The 15,349-nt window shown below is 41.6% G+C and overlaps 2 protein-coding genes across 2 annotated transcripts in view; one reads left to right on the top strand and one right to left on the bottom strand.

Annotated features, from left to right (window-relative positions):
* The window catches only part of LOC108183562 (NLR family CARD domain-containing protein 3-like), a 163,471-nt gene that overhangs the window by 141,858 nt on the left and 6,264 nt on the right, over positions 1–15,349 (top strand). The window lies entirely within an intron of this gene.
* LOC137491402 (NACHT, LRR and PYD domains-containing protein 3-like) overlaps positions 4,049–15,349 on the bottom strand; it is a 35,921-nt gene continuing 24,620 nt past the window's right edge. Inside the window, exons 5-9 of the mRNA NM_001444972.1 lie at positions 14,387–14,560; positions 13,561–13,734; positions 11,238–11,411; positions 6,106–6,152; positions 4,049–5,547 (exon numbers count right to left, since the gene is read on the bottom strand). Coding sequence (NP_001431901.1) covers positions 5,021–5,547; positions 6,106–6,152; positions 11,238–11,411; positions 13,561–13,734; positions 14,387–14,560 — 1,096 coding nt within the window. The 3' untranslated portion in view covers positions 4,049–5,020. The remainder of the gene's footprint in view (positions 5,548–6,105; positions 6,153–11,237; positions 11,412–13,560; positions 13,735–14,386; positions 14,561–15,349) is intronic.

Genomic DNA, 15,349 nt, shown 5'->3' with positions numbered 1-15,349 from the left:
ATAAAGCTCTTTATAACCATGGTGGGATTGTGGGAAGATACAAATAAAGAATTTTTTTCTCAACAGTATACATTAAAGAGCCCATATTATGGGTTTTTGAAAATTCCCCTCCATGTAGTGTGTAACACAGCTCTAAGTGAAGTGAAGTATCCAGCTAAGGCTTAAATCTGTAAGAATACAGTGTTTAAAACGGTTGATTCATCTATAAAAGAGTCGACTCATAGTGCTTCAAACGAGTCGCCTTGATACCGACTCATTAGGTGTTTCGCCATGACGTACGAACGAAACCAAGTTATTCACGTGCACGCGCAAACCCGGGAGATTTCAAACCTGAGGCCCCGCCCTCTGACGCAGAAACCCAGACACACACACACACCCACAAACACACGCACACCCACAAACACACGCACACAAACATGCCGGTTGATTGAAGTCACACTGCAGATGGATATATTGAGTCTCTACCCAAAGATGAAACCTCAGCATTATAACCAAGCAGTTGGAAACTTCTGGAAGCTACATGCTACAAAGAATACTTCATCTGAGTTTGTTAAAGGAAGGATCAGTAAAGAGTAACTGATGGACATCAGGATGGGTTTCTTCCATTTCTCAAGTGTAAGTACGTGCGGTTAAAGTTGTTGCCTCGTTTACTCTAGCTTGCAAATGTATTTAGTTGTGATTTGTTACTTGTAACCGCGTGTACTGTATCAGGTTAACTGGATATTTTATCTTATCGCGTGCAAAGTCACGTTAAAAACGCGACGCGTTTGTTTATGGAGCTCCGTGCTAGAGTTCTGCTCCCGCGATTTATACGGAAATTTATTCCCGCGCCACAGAAATCTGGCGCGGGGACAGCCGCGGGAATAAATCGCGGGAGCGGTCGGTAACGGGTTTAATTTGGGAGCGGGCTGTCTAGCAATATCACGGATTTTGCTATGCGAATTAGAAAGAGAGAGTCTGCGTGGTGCTTGTGTGTGTGTTAGTGCGCACGCGCGCGTATGAGAGAGAGCGAGAGAGAGAGAGAGAGAGAGAGAGAGAGAGAGAGAGAGCGAACGAACGAACGAGCTTTGTGCTGTGTGTGTGTGTGTTTATACAGACAGCTTGGCTGTCTGGACTGTATACTGGGTGATTTTTGGTTGTGTTCTCCGCTCTAGCGGGACCGGGCGCGGCGGGCAGAAAACGGAGCGGGTTCTCAGGCTAAAACCTGGCGGGTGCGGGCGGAAGCGTTGTCATCCGGAGGTGTGTGTGTGTTTTTGTGTGTGTGTGGTATGGCGAGTACACGACTGTCTCCTTCGTTCGGTTATCCGTGGCACTATCCACTCGCCATAGTGTGGCAGCTAAAATCCACGTCTACACTATCGAGCTTGTATGAACTGTGATTACTTTTTAAATTGCTGATTAGCTATTGGCCATTTCCCTCTCTGACTGAGAGAGTCGACCAATCGCGACAGACTGTCATCGGTCCAATCAGCGCAGATTAGCTCCGCGCTAAGGAGGGGTTTGGGAACAAATGAATCACTGGACGATTCATACAGGAGTCGCTGGGATAATTAGGTAAAAATAAATGCAGATTATAAGACCATGAAAGTGTTTTTTGACCTTGCATGCATATTAGACTGTTGTTGGAGACCCTTACAACCAGGATATGACCCTATTTCATGTATAATATGGGCTCTTTAAATGTTGTGAAAGAAACACTAAAAGGTTTGAATGAACTAGAAAAGGAGATCAATGAACTGTATAGTTTGTCGGATGATGATAGAGGAAAGCTCTTTCTGCAAAGAAAACTTCTTTGGGAATATTGCTACTGTAGATATAAAAGCACAAGGGGCATTAGTACACTCATGCTTTCAGAGCGTCAATCAAATAGACACTCCAACCAAATTTTTCTTTGATTTGGAAAAAAAAAATAGTCAAAATAGAATAATTTATTCTTTAATTTCTGAAAACAAAAAAGAGAAAAAAACAGTATCGACTGAGATAAGAAACATTGCAACATGTTTTTATAAGAAATTATATATGGCTGAAATTACTAATGAAGAAGTATTGAACGACAATAATTATTTTAAAGGGTTGCCAAAGATAGATGAAGAAAGTAATGCTCTTTTAAAACTGCCTTTATCCACACAAGAACTTTATACAGTTTTAATGAATATGGAGAATGGAAAATCTCCTGGAATCGATGAGAGTACCTACTGATTTTAAAAAGCCTTTTGGCCCATTATAGAAGATCTTTTAGAAATAATTAATGAAAGTTTGACAAGGTTATCTTCCTCTCAGCTGTAGAAGAGCTGTCATCACATTACATAAAAGGGGGACCTCCAAAATATCTCAAATTGGAGACCCGTTTCATTGTTGTGTAGAGAATACAAGATCTTGTCAAAATTTATGGCTATGAGATTTAGTAAAGTAATAGGACGAGGGATAAATGATGATCAAATATATTGTATAGGTCCATCTTTGACAACACAACTCTTGTAAGAGATGTTTTGGAAGTGGCAAAGTTATTTGGTATCAATACTGGTCTTATTTCTTTAGACCAAGAGAAGGCTTTTGCCCATGTTGAGCACTCATATTTATGGTACACATTACAAGCTTTTGGTTTTGATCCTGGTTTTATAAATATGATTAAGGCAGTGTATTCTGGAATTGAGAGTGTTTATGAAAAGTAATGGAGGTTTGGGTAACCCCTTTAAAGTTCAGCAGGGGTTAAAACAGGAATGTGCAATGTCTGGAATATTATATGTGCTTGCTCTAGAACCCTTGTTACTTATGTTGAAAATCTTAATGGGTTGACTTTACTAGAATGCAACAGCTACTTACTTTTATCTGCATACGCTGCTGATGATGTTGTTGGTTTTATAAATAATGCGGAAGATGTAAAGTTAGTAAAACAGACCGTTGACGAATTTAAAATGATCTCATCGGCTATAGTCAACTGGAAAAAAAAGTGATGATTATGGAAAATGGGAAAAGGGAAGTCCTGCTTTACCAGGAAGACTGCTATGGCAAATAAATGGGATAAAATATCTTGGTTTTCATCTTGGCAGTGAGGAATTTATACAAAAGAACTGGACAGGAATGGAAGATTAACAGGACGCTTAAATAATGGAAATGGCTGCTTCCTCCGTTGTATTTTAAAGGATTTTAATCATAAACAATCTTGCAGCTTCATCATTGTGGTATAAGTTTGCATGTGTGGATTGAAAATTTAAAAGCAGAGATGGTTAATTTTTTTTGGGACAAGTTGCACTGGATCCCTCAAAGCATTCTTTATCTTGCAAAAGAGGACAGAGGTCAATGCTTAATACATCTTGCAGGTAGATGTGTGACTTATCGCCTTCAGTTTTTGCAGAAAGTCATGTTAGGGTCTGAAAGATTGGCATGGATAACTGTTGCTAAATGCATTCTGCATAGAATGAATGGAATGGGACCGTACTTTGTTTTTAATGAATTGTAGGAAACTTGATTTGAAAAGAATTCCCACTTTTTTATCAAAGTCTTTTTAAAGTTTGGTCTTTGTTTAAACATCAATGGATGGAACATTTAATGTCCCTTTACTAGCTACTTGAAGAGCCAATCATGTGTGGAGCATGCTTTGATGAGATTTACTAGGTCTTATGAATATGCTGCAGAAAAACACATTTCTACAAATGAAACATATTGTGAATAATACAGGCCCTGATTTTAGGGATGTGGACACAATGTCAACTGTTTTAGGGGTAAAATCTGTACTCTTTACTAAACATTTTTAGGTAAAATAAATAAGCTTTTAAATGTGCAAGAAAATAATGTACTTGAGGAATATAATGTGTGAAATGTTTGCTTCCAGACTGAAGATTGTTTTCCTGATATTGGTATCACCCCAGATTGTCTAGTACAGATTATACTAGTGTCTTGTTGAAGATGGATCTTGATGAACAGATTTTTTTCAGTAAAAGGAAAAGCTTTGTTCAAAAGCATTGTTAAAGTGTCAAACGCTAAATGTGTAAAAATAGAAGTGATACTGTGTGGAGAGAGAAGTTAGAAATGACTGAATGAACAAAGCCAGTATGGAATGTCCTTTATTAACCAGCATTACCTAAAAGAGCGGCTGATCTTCAATGGAGGATACTCCATGGGGCCATAGCAGTCAGTTCTTTTGTTGCTCTGCCTAATCCTAATGTCAGTGAAATGTGTCTGCTTTATATTGAAAGAGAGAGAGGCAATTTCTCATTGTTTTATGCTTCGCTACAGACTTTCCTATTTATTTAATGTTTTAGAAATTCTCTTTGGTTTCCTTTTCCAGAGATGGGTTGCTGCTGGAAGGGCATCCGCTGCGTAAAAACTTGCTGGATAAGTTGGCGGTTCATTCCGCTGTGGCGACCCCAGATTAATAAAGGGACTAAGCCGACAAGAAAATGAATGAGTAAATGTTTGGTTTCCTTAAGGTGTTATTTACAGAAAGAGATTTTATTCCTGGGTACAAACATAGCTGGAGGAGAAAAGTTCAATGTCAGTGGATTCATTTGATGGTTGGTTCTGCAAAATTTGCCATTTATGTTACGAGAAAAAAAACAAATGGATCAAAAGGAGATCAAGAAATTGTGTGAATGTTCAAATCCCGAACTGTAACAGAGAATGCTTTTTATAAACACATGAGCACATTGGACATCTTTGAACTGCAGTGATGTTGTGATAATGTGATAAATGTGAGAAAGTGTTTTCTTGATGAAGAACTCGTGTTCTCAGACACACTGATGTCAGATTTATGACTTGATTATTTATTTTACATTTTCGTTTATTATACCTTTCCCTCGTATATAAATTGATGTGAGATTGTTTTAAAATGATTTGGTAATAAAAAGGCTGCAAAAAGTCAAAAAAGTCTCTCTCTCTCTCTCTCACACACACACACAACAGTGAACACATGTGCAGACACAGACATACACAGCATTGAACATGCACGCGTGCGCACACGCACGCACACACACACACACACACACCTGCAGAGGATTTTGGGTAAATCTCTGGTCAGTCTTCAGCTCAGTTTCACTGATGATCCAAAATAAAGCCCAAACCCAGGGCAGAGCGGCTCAGTGAATGTGGTCTGGACTGAGTGGATGAGGCTCATTGTGTCTCTATAGATGTTGTAGAAGATCAGAGTTCCTGCACTGTGATCCACAAACACTCCTATTCTCCTGCTGAGCTGCTTCACTGGGAGATCAGTGTGAGTGTGATTGTGTATGAATGAGAAACTGGAGGAAGAGCAGATCAAACTCCAGGACTGAGCATTATATCCAAACACACACTCAACACCTCTTCCCTTCTTCCTGATGCTCTTATATGACACTGATATAAATACACCATGATCTCCACTCCAGTCAATCTCCCAGTAACAGCGTCCACACACACTCTCTCTGCACAACACCTGATGATAATGATCAAATCTGTCTGGATGATCAGGATATGGCTGATTCTCTTCCACAATCTTCACCTCTCTGTTCTCCTCAGACAGAATGAGTTGAGTGTGTGCTGTGTTTGGATCCAGCGTGAGGAAACAGACATCTGAACACAAGAACACACACATTTATAACCACAGCTGTGTGTGTGTGTGTGTGTGTGCGTGAGAAAGAGAGAGAGAGTGTGTGAGTGTCTGTGTGTGTTTGAGAGAGAGAGAGAAAGAGAGTGTCTGATTGTGTGTGAGAGAGAAAGAGAGAGTGTCTGATTGTGTGTGTGTGTGAGTCTGTGTGTGCGTGCGTGCGTGTGAGAGAGTGTGTGTGCCTGAGAAAGAGTGTGTGTGTGCAAGTGTGTGTGTGTGTGTGAGAGTGTGTGTGTATGTGTGTGTGTGAGAGTGTGTGTGTATGTGCATGTGTGTGTGTTTGTGTCTGTGTGTGTGTGCGTGTGAGAGTGTGCGCATGTACGTGTGTATGTGTGCGTTTGCATGCGAGTGTGCGTGTGAGAGTGAGTTTGTGTGTGTGAGAGAGAGTGTGTGCGTGCGTGTATGTGTGTGTGAGAGAGTGTGTTTGTGTGTGTGAGAGTGTGCGTGTGTGCGCTTGTGTGTGTGTGCGAGTGAGTGTGTGTGTGTGTGTGTATGTGCGTGTGTGTATGTGTGTATAGTCGTACATTTGCGTGGTCCTGCTGTAATCCTCGTGTGTCCTCCATGATCCAGACTGTAAACACACACAGATGGAGAGAATGAGCTGTTTAGTTTAATTCAAGAGTTCACACTTAGCTGATAATTAATAAAGCGTATTTGACATGCTGTCCCGGGAGAGAGCCCTGAGCTCATAATATCCTCGAGCCCAGGGCTCCCTCCCGTTAGAAAGGCGAGAGGGGAATTCGAGGTCATGTAGGTCTCGAGAACTCCCCTGCTTGTCACAGTGAGAAGTGTAAACTAAGGTTGTATTGGGTGATAATTTGTTTTAGTCAATTGGCTATGGTTTATGTTTTTGGATGGTGGGAGGAACCCGGGGAAAACCCACGCGAACACGGGGAGAACATATAAACTCCATGTAAACTTGTTTAGAACATGTAAACTTGCTGTGTGGCAACAGTGCTAGCCACTGGGCCTCCGTGTTGCCCGATCAGAAAAAAGTGGGAGGATGTAGGGGTGGAAAGGGGGGCAGCTTCAAGACAAAGATAACTGGAGTGAAAAACTAAGGTTATTTATAAAGCTTCCGTAATTTATGAAAAAGGGCTGATTATGGAGCTAACAAAGAGCCAGCCGTGTTGATTATAAGCACGTGATCCTCTCGAAATTAGTTTATGAATAAACCGCACTTCAAGAGTTCACACTTAGCTGATAATTAAAAAAGCGTATTTGGCATGCTGTCCCGGGAGAGAGCCCTGAGCTCGTAATATCCTCGAGCCCGGGGCTCCCTCCCGTTAGAAGGGCGAGAGGGGAATTCAAGGTCAGGTAGGTCTCTAGAACTCCCCAAAAAGCAAAGGTTTTTAGCTCGGGACAGCAGCCGCGTATTGAAGTGCCCCCCAAAAGGCGAGAGGTCAGCGCCATATTCGGCTGCTGAATGTAAATTGAGTGAGATAGGTTACTGCAGGAGAAAATTTGAAACTGATTCTTAGGAGGGGCTGGGGACTCCGTGGAAGTCAGGTTCGGGGAGGCAGGGTTGGGGAGCCTAACGGAAGAAAGGAGAGTAGCAGAGGGATTTCATGCTAGAAATAGGATAGTAGCAGAGAAATTCAACGCTAGGAAAGGGGTATGTAGTTGGAAGGGAAGAGGGGTTGTAGAGGGGGTGGAGAGAAGAGCAGAAGCATTCGACGCTGGAAGGAAGTAAAGAGGATGCGGAGAAACTCAACGCTGGGTAGGAGAGGGCATGAGATGCGGAGGAACTCGACGCTGGAAAGGTAAAGAAAAGAAACCTATGGGGATCAGAGCTCTGGGTCAACTCCGTGGGAGTTAGAGCTGTAGGATTGGACTACTACAGGAGTATGGGAAGAGAGGGAGAGGTGGAGACTCCTGTAGGTGGTGGGCTGAGCGGGACCCCGGGGAAGTCCGAGCGTGGGAAGACTCCTTGGGAGTCAAATTGGTGAGTAATGCTTTTGAAATATAGAAAGAGTAGCGGAGGAACTCAACGCTGAAAATAGTAAAGTAGCGGAGAAACTCAACACTGAAGAAAGAAAGTAGCGGAGAAACTCAACGCTGGAAGGGGATTGGGAGTTAAGGGTGGAGAGAGGAGAGAAGTTGTAAGAGGGGGGATAGGAAAGAACGGAAGCATTCGACGCTGGAAGGAAGAGAAGGAGATGCGGAGGAACTCAACGCTAGTGAATATAGGACAGGAGATGCAGAGGAAGTCAACGCTAGAAGGTAGGAAAGATGCGTATTTGGCCGGGGTGAGAGAGAGAGGGGAGGGGGGACTCCATGGGAGTCGCAGCTTTTGGGGTAACTCTGTGGGAGTTGGAGGTGCGGAGGAACTCAATGCTATAGAAAATAGAATAGGAGATGCGGAGGAACTCAACGCTAGAAAACAAGAAAGTTATCGATTGTGGAGGGGTGGGGGGGTTGGGGTAATTGACTCCGGGGGAGTCAGGCCTTGAATGGTGATACTTAGGCTGAAGAGATGAGAGTAGCGGAATAACTCAACACTAGAAGGTAAAGATGGTAGCAGAGCGACTCGATGCTGAAAAGAGAAAAGTAGTGGAGAAACTCGACGCTGGAAAGGGGTAGGGAGTAAAAGATGTTGAGGTTGGGGGGAAAAGAAGGAGGGGATGGAGGAAAGAGCGGAAGCATTCGACGCTTGAAGGAAGGAAAGGAGGTGCAGAGGAACTCAACGCTAGAAAGGAGAAGAAGGAGGTGCGGAGAAACTCGACGCAGGAAGGAAGTGAAGACTGAAAAGATTTTATACTGGTAGCCTTGGGGGAAAAAAGTGTTGCTCCTGTTGGGGTCGGGGTTCAGGCACTCTTGGGAGAGAGCTAGGGGGAGATTATTTGCTGAACTGGGAGCGCTGAAAAAGATGGGGGGAGGAAGAGGCAGAGTTAAATTTCTGTCCTTGTATTCAAGAGGGTAGATGTCGTGAGTGCAAGCTGTGTGGATAAATTGATAGCCTTAGCTTGATGCATGTATACATTTGGAGAGGATGTTACGTGTAATTGAGCTAGATGATAATAACGAGTAAACGCTTCTATGGAGGTGTTTAAACTGTTGTGTAGTGCTGGGGAGTGTGTCAATAGTGGTATGATAAATGGAAGTCTTTGTGAGCTCAGGCAGAGCGTCAATGCTGCGGCAGTGGAGCGGAGGGAAAATGAAGCTCGGCAGCTTCTCTGCTGTTGCAGAGGTGTGGTGGAAGTCAATATCGCAAGTACGCTTTCCCGAAAATGTATAACTGCTGTGCAGTGTTGGGGAGTGGGAAGGAAAGGAGGAGCGCTGGCAGTGGTGCACAGGGAGAATAAGGCTTGGCTGAGCATCTCTGCTGTTGCAGGTGCGGTGGTAGTCAGTATTGGAGCATTATGGGTGATCCCACAAAAATGTTAAATATCATTAGTGATATGTGGAGATGAAAGTTAATAGGGGCTCAGGTAGAGCGTCACTGCACTTGTAGTGGTGCTATGGTGAGTGTAGCTCAGCGGAGCTCTTCTGCTATTAGATAGGTGCAGTAGTGATCGGTATTGGAGAGTTATGAATGCTCTCGCAAGAATATTGAATACTGTCAGTAGTGTTATTTAGAGAGGAAGTGAATAAGAGCTTAGCTAGAGGTGCAATGGGTGAGTATGGCTCAGTGGAGCGTTTTTGCTGCTGCAGAGGGTCAGTATGGAGGCAATGTGTGCTCCTGCAGAAGTATTTACTGCTGTATTTTATTTATTTATTTATTGTTATTATTATTATTATTTTAATTTAATTTATTATTATTATTATTATTATTTATTGTTATTAATTTGCTAATTAATTTATTTATTATATCAAATCCCAACATCAAACTCTTAACTTAATTTACTACTTAGTGGAAACTATGAATGGAATGTTTGTTATGGGCTTTACTTAATTTGTTTAAATACATGTTAGGAATCTTAACTTAATTAATTCGCAAGCATATCCTTCTCAGTTCATTCACGAGTCTTTTATGGCTCATTCATTGAATTCATTCATGAATTGTTACTCAGGTTCATTCATGAATTGTCGAGAGAGGGCGGAACCATATCGAGTTTTAAAAGCGCATTGGATGAGGACACTTCTCCTTCAGCTATTGGCTCGATGGGGTGTCAATCAAAGCTCGGAGGCCAAGTTTGTTTACCAGTATTACTAGTGTTTGTGTGAAAGAAACTGCGGCAAACCAGCGACTAGTTTGGGTGATAACAGCGCGATTCATCGACGTATCAATATGTCGTGGACTAATGTTTACGGATTAGATTGCCTGGATCTTTGCAGTGATTTACTTTATGGATTTGTGGACGGGCTTGAAGGGTGAGTTCTTTATGAATCTTCTAATCACGCGAATCTTGTCTTTCAAAGATTCATAAATATGTTTAGTCTTTGATGGAGATTAGTTATTCCCGCGATGCTTCCCCTTAAAAGCGTGTTATACTTTACCGAGGGTGCACCGCTAGGAAGCAGTGAGTTAGGCTTTTGCAATGTTTTGCATCGTCGACGCCTAGAGAGTTTAGGTGAACTTGTGGACTGCGTTTGCGTGAGGCAGTTTGAAGTAGAGGTGGAGCTGGTGGGCCGGCGTTATTGCGGGAATTCAGGCTCTATTTTGGCGTGGCTGCAGCTGAATTCTCAGGGAAAGCGGAGCTCTGGCTGGAGTTGTTGTTTGTTTGTTTGTTCTTCCGTATCGATATGTTAAATGGTGCGATGCTGAAGCGTTTTATAGCGGGAAGCGAACTTCAAGACGAAGATAACTGGAGTAAAAACTCAGGTTATTTATGATGCTTCTGTAATCATCTAATAGGGCTGATTACCGAGCTAACAAGGAGCCAGCCGTGTTGATTATAAGTATGTGATCCTCTCAAAATTAGTTTATGAATAAACCGCACTAAGCTAAAGCTAGCACTGAGCTGCTCAGCTACAAGCTCCAAACTCTTGAGCTAAAACACACAACACTTGTTGGTTGAGCCGGGATGCACAATGAATGTAACACAGTGCGTTCTTTTCCTCTGCTGTTGGTGAAGCGAGCGCAGATACTGCTCATGTTGATGGAGACACCCTGCTGCAACATTCATTTATTACAGTGATCACACTTAGCTTTGCCATCGTTCTTCAGCACATACAGCCTTTGAGCACATGTTGCAGTCCATCTCTAAACTATGTTCAGATTATTAAAGCTGCTCGCCAGCGCCCAAGTTCCTGACAGATTAGCAAGTGAAAAATACACACGTGTGCACAGAGAAGAGGAATCCAGATGTTGATTTTAGAACAAGAGTCTGAACATTAATCCAAGTGTCTGATTCCAGAATCTGAATCCATCTTCAATCCCCAACCCTATTCCTGACCTGATATTGTAGGATTCTTCAGCAGAAATGGAGGAAGAAGTTTCTCTGCTCAGCTCAAATGCTGAAACTATACAGTGTGTCCCGCTTAATGTCACTGTAACTGAGCCAATACACTCCAACATTTACAGAGGAGATTCATTTCACACTCAATGAGTTGCTCTTCATAGACATGACTGTAATACTCTACAAGCTATATCTTCTGTCTGTCCTCACCCCATAACCCTCACAGAAAACTGAAGCTGATCACAAAAGAGCTTTCTAGTGTCTTTTTAAAGCCATTCAGTGTAAAAGCAAAAGGCCAGTGCTGCTCCACATACTTGAGTTTGTCCAGTGTGTAGTTTGGATCCTCCAGTTGTTCAGAGAGCAGCTTGACTCCTGAATCTCCTGGATGATTGTAGCTCAGATCCAGCTCTCTCAGGTGTGAAGGGTTTGAAGTCAGAGCTGAAGACAGAAAACCACAGGCTTCCTCTGTCACCATACAGCCAGACAATCTACAAACACAGCAATAGTCCACATCACACAGTTGGACAATCACACATCTCTTTGTGTTGTGAAGATGCTGACTGCTGATGGTGTTCCCTGTTTTCCAGACAAACATGCTCAACCAATGGCTATTGCTATACCAAGTTAATGTTTGAATATTAGCGAGTCCTAGACTATAGAAAGAAACGTCTTAAGTCTGGACTTGAGTACTACAGCCCTGACAGTCACAAACTTCAGCTTATAGATCAAACTTTATTGTATAAAGAGCAACAGAAAATGACCTGATCTTCATTTGAATATTATATTGTAGACGATGATGTAAATAAACTAAAACAAACACAAACCCACTCTCTTATTGTCTCTTTCACCAGCCTGACAGTCACATTCACACTGATGGAGCATTAGGGGACTTTTATTTTGTCAGGTGAGAAACACCTGGGGCCTCATGTACTAAGACTTGCATGGAAATCATACAAAAACATTGCGTTCACACAAAGCTGTAAATGTGCGTACGCAGAAAAAAAATTCAGATGTATGAAACACTGCGTACGCCGAATCTCACGCATATTCTTTTGTACATCCTAATGAACGTGAAACTGAGCGCAACATGCATGAGCACAAAACCCCTCCCTGCCTCCTCCCCCGTATGAATATGCAAATGACTCTACTTTGGCAAAACCAAGCAAAGGCAAAAGCAAGCAAAAAGAGAAACTTTGAACAGAATGTGAATTGGAGGTGCTCTTTTCGGTGGTAGACCGGAGAAAAGCGGTGTTATTTGCAAGTTTGTTCTCCGGAATTAACAACAAAAGAAAAAAATTGAGTGGGAGAGTTTAGCTGCGGTTTATGCGGTTAACACAGTTGGGTCTGAACATCGCACTGAGTGAATTAAAAAGAAATAGTGTGATTTATAGGTGTAAAATGTTGCAGTACCCTTAACAGTTTCAGTGGCGCAGCTCGTAAGACGCATGTCATCATGTTTTGACACGTTCGAGCATGAACTCATGAATCCAGCGTCAGATGAACTCTTTTTTTTTTCCCCCACTACATATCAGATTTTGCCAACTATTTATCACGAAAAGACAAGTAGGAATCATTAATAAGTTTGTGCATCATATTTTATTTGCACATTTATTGAATGGAAATGTTTCTGATTCACGCATGCAAATTCATCTTCAGATAGTGTCTTTATAGCAATGTGCGTGCAGTAGATAGCTCAGATTATATTGGGAAAACAGGCGACCGCTGCAAATTGTGCTTTAATGTTTAGCTGGTCAACTGTATGGTATGGAAACCTTATATACCTGCTAGATGAACCTGTCTCATACAGCTGCCATTGCAAGGCTCAGACACTTTGTAGAGAGAATTTTTAACACAACTGCCTCTAGGAGTCGCCAATGAAAATAAAACAGACACGCACAAAAAATGTGCGTACGCCAGCCAAAAAGCTGGCGTGGAGCTGCGCATTATCCCACGTTCAGTTAATTGTTAGTAAATCCAAACGTGAGCGATTCTGAGCTTGGAACCTGGCGTACGCAAAGTTTTTGTGCGTACGCAGCGTTGATACATGAGGCCCCTGATCAATAATCATGAGTGCTGACTTTGCTTTACACACAGCCTTTCTGACAGAAGAACTTTAGTCAATATATTGCTTCATGTGAATGAGTAATCAGGGTTATTTTCAGATGCATGTGTAGTAAATACATCAGTTCACCGGGTCTCTTACAGTAAATTCCTGAATACATGCTTATAGTGTGTCTTCATATTATTGTAGTGGTTTAGATGATAATAAGAGTGTCATGAGACTTTTATATGTTTACAAGAAACTGCAAACTGAACAAACAGCAGAGCATGTCTAAACTTCACCAGGACACAGCAAATATAAATATAATAATATAAAATATGAATAAATAATTCAGAAGTATTTCATTAAAAAGATCCTTAAAATAAACTGATTTCTTTAACATTAGGTCATATTTAGGTATATAATATACTCAGTAATGCTTTTAAATTTATTTACAGATAAACCTACATTGGTATAGTTATGATTAAACTCACAACCCTGTAAATGTTTTGTTTCTTCTTCTGCCAATCCATTGAAAGAGGTCCCACATTTGGTAACCCAATATAACTGTATCTGTTGAAAGGAGAATCATTTACCTCAGTGTCTCCAGTTTACAGTTCACACTCTTCAGTCCATCAGTGAGAAGCTTCACTCCAGAATCTTGCAGTTCATTGTTACTCAGGTCCAGCTCTCTCAGCACACAGTTTGAGGATTGTAGAGCTGAAGACAAACTCTCACAGCACTGAACAGTGAGATTACACGTGTCCAATCTGAGAAAGAAGAACACAGATTACATTAACAGTGTGATTTTGGTCATTCATCTGATGTAAAAAAAAACTAACTGTGAGGTAAATAATATGACAAAACTATTGGAATTTATTCAATTACAATTATTATTGACTATTGTTATTTAATAAAACTGAAAATTAAATGCCATCTAATATATTCTTGAATATTTTTAATGTAAGAAAACTGCTAAATTTCAGTTTAGATAAGAGGACCACGAGACTTTATATATTTATGAACCTGCAAAATGCAAATGATCAGAGCATATCAAAACTGCTGGAGGGTCCAGAAACCTCCTCAGACTTCATCCACATTGCTTCTGTTGTTTTGGATTTTTTTTGTCAGAATGACCAAAACATCTGACAAATTCCTAAATATATCTTTTCAATAAACCAATTCAAAGATAAACTATAAATATGATCATATAAAGATATACAATCCAAATAAAAGATTTAGAGGTAATTAAATAAAATAATCATTAAAATACACTGATTTCCTGAACTGTTTAAAAAAATGAGCAGCTTTCATTTGAAAAGCAGCATTTTGCAGTTTATCCACTAATTCTCTTAAACATATGTGGACATTTCCATCTAAATCTAAACACTTTTTAATGTTGTTGAGTGGAGAATCATATACCTCAGGGTGTCCAGTTGACAGTGTTGACTCTTCAGTCCATCAGAGAGCTTCTTCACTCCTGAATCCTGCAGGTCATTGTTACTCAGGTCCAGCTCTCTCAGGACACAGTTTGAGGATTGTAGAGCTGAAGACAAACTCTCACAGCACTGAACAGTGAGATTACACCGCTGTAGCCTGTGTAGAGGACAAACAGCAAAAATCAGCAGTAAGAAATGAGCACTGTTGAGTGTTCATGAGTCCAGTCTACAGTGATAAAAGTAACACTGAAAATAAACTATATATATTGAAGCGAGTATACCGATGCCACGTTGCCTTGGTCCAGGATTTACCCCAGCTGACACCTAATCAGCACGGATCGGTCACAGCTGGAGCTTATCAGAGGAGACACATATAAGCCAACCCTGCACACGAGGACGAGCTTCATTTCTCTCAATGACTCCCTGCGCTAATCTATGTGTCTCTCTGTCTCTCCTACACAGCGGATTCCAGGAGTTGACCGATCCTTCACCAGAACTCTCACTCAATCTCACCTTCCCCCCGGAGCACCAGAGCACCTGCCCCTAGAAGAGCACCGTATTCATCTTGTTTTCACTTTTGCACATTGTAAATAAATCACCCTCCGGGGACCTGTTTGTAACACAATGCTATTGTGTATGTGTTTTCCCTGGTGGAGAATGCTGGCAAAATAGAGCGAAAATTCAGAAGAAACACTTACCAGTAAGAAGAAAAAATAACCACAGATTTTTTTTGTGTTACAGACAAGGCATCCGGTTTCTCTCTCCCACTCACTCTCTCTTGCTCAGCTGTCATCGTCCTGTAAGCCATGTCTTTGGAAAAAGTGATACTCCACCTAGCGGAGATTTCCAGCAAGCAACAGACCATTACTGAGCAGCTCACAGCCAGACAAGACCAAATGGAACAACAGCTCCGCCAGGCGGACGGATGCATACCGCTTCCCGAAGT

This window comes from Danio rerio, chromosome 4 (genome assembly GCF_052040795.2).
Source record: "Danio rerio strain M-AB ecotype USA chromosome 4, GRCz13ab, whole genome shotgun sequence".
Classification (NCBI taxonomy): domain Eukaryota; kingdom Metazoa; phylum Chordata; class Actinopteri; order Cypriniformes; family Danionidae; genus Danio; species Danio rerio.
This window is presented reverse-complemented; position numbering and strand designations above follow the sequence as displayed.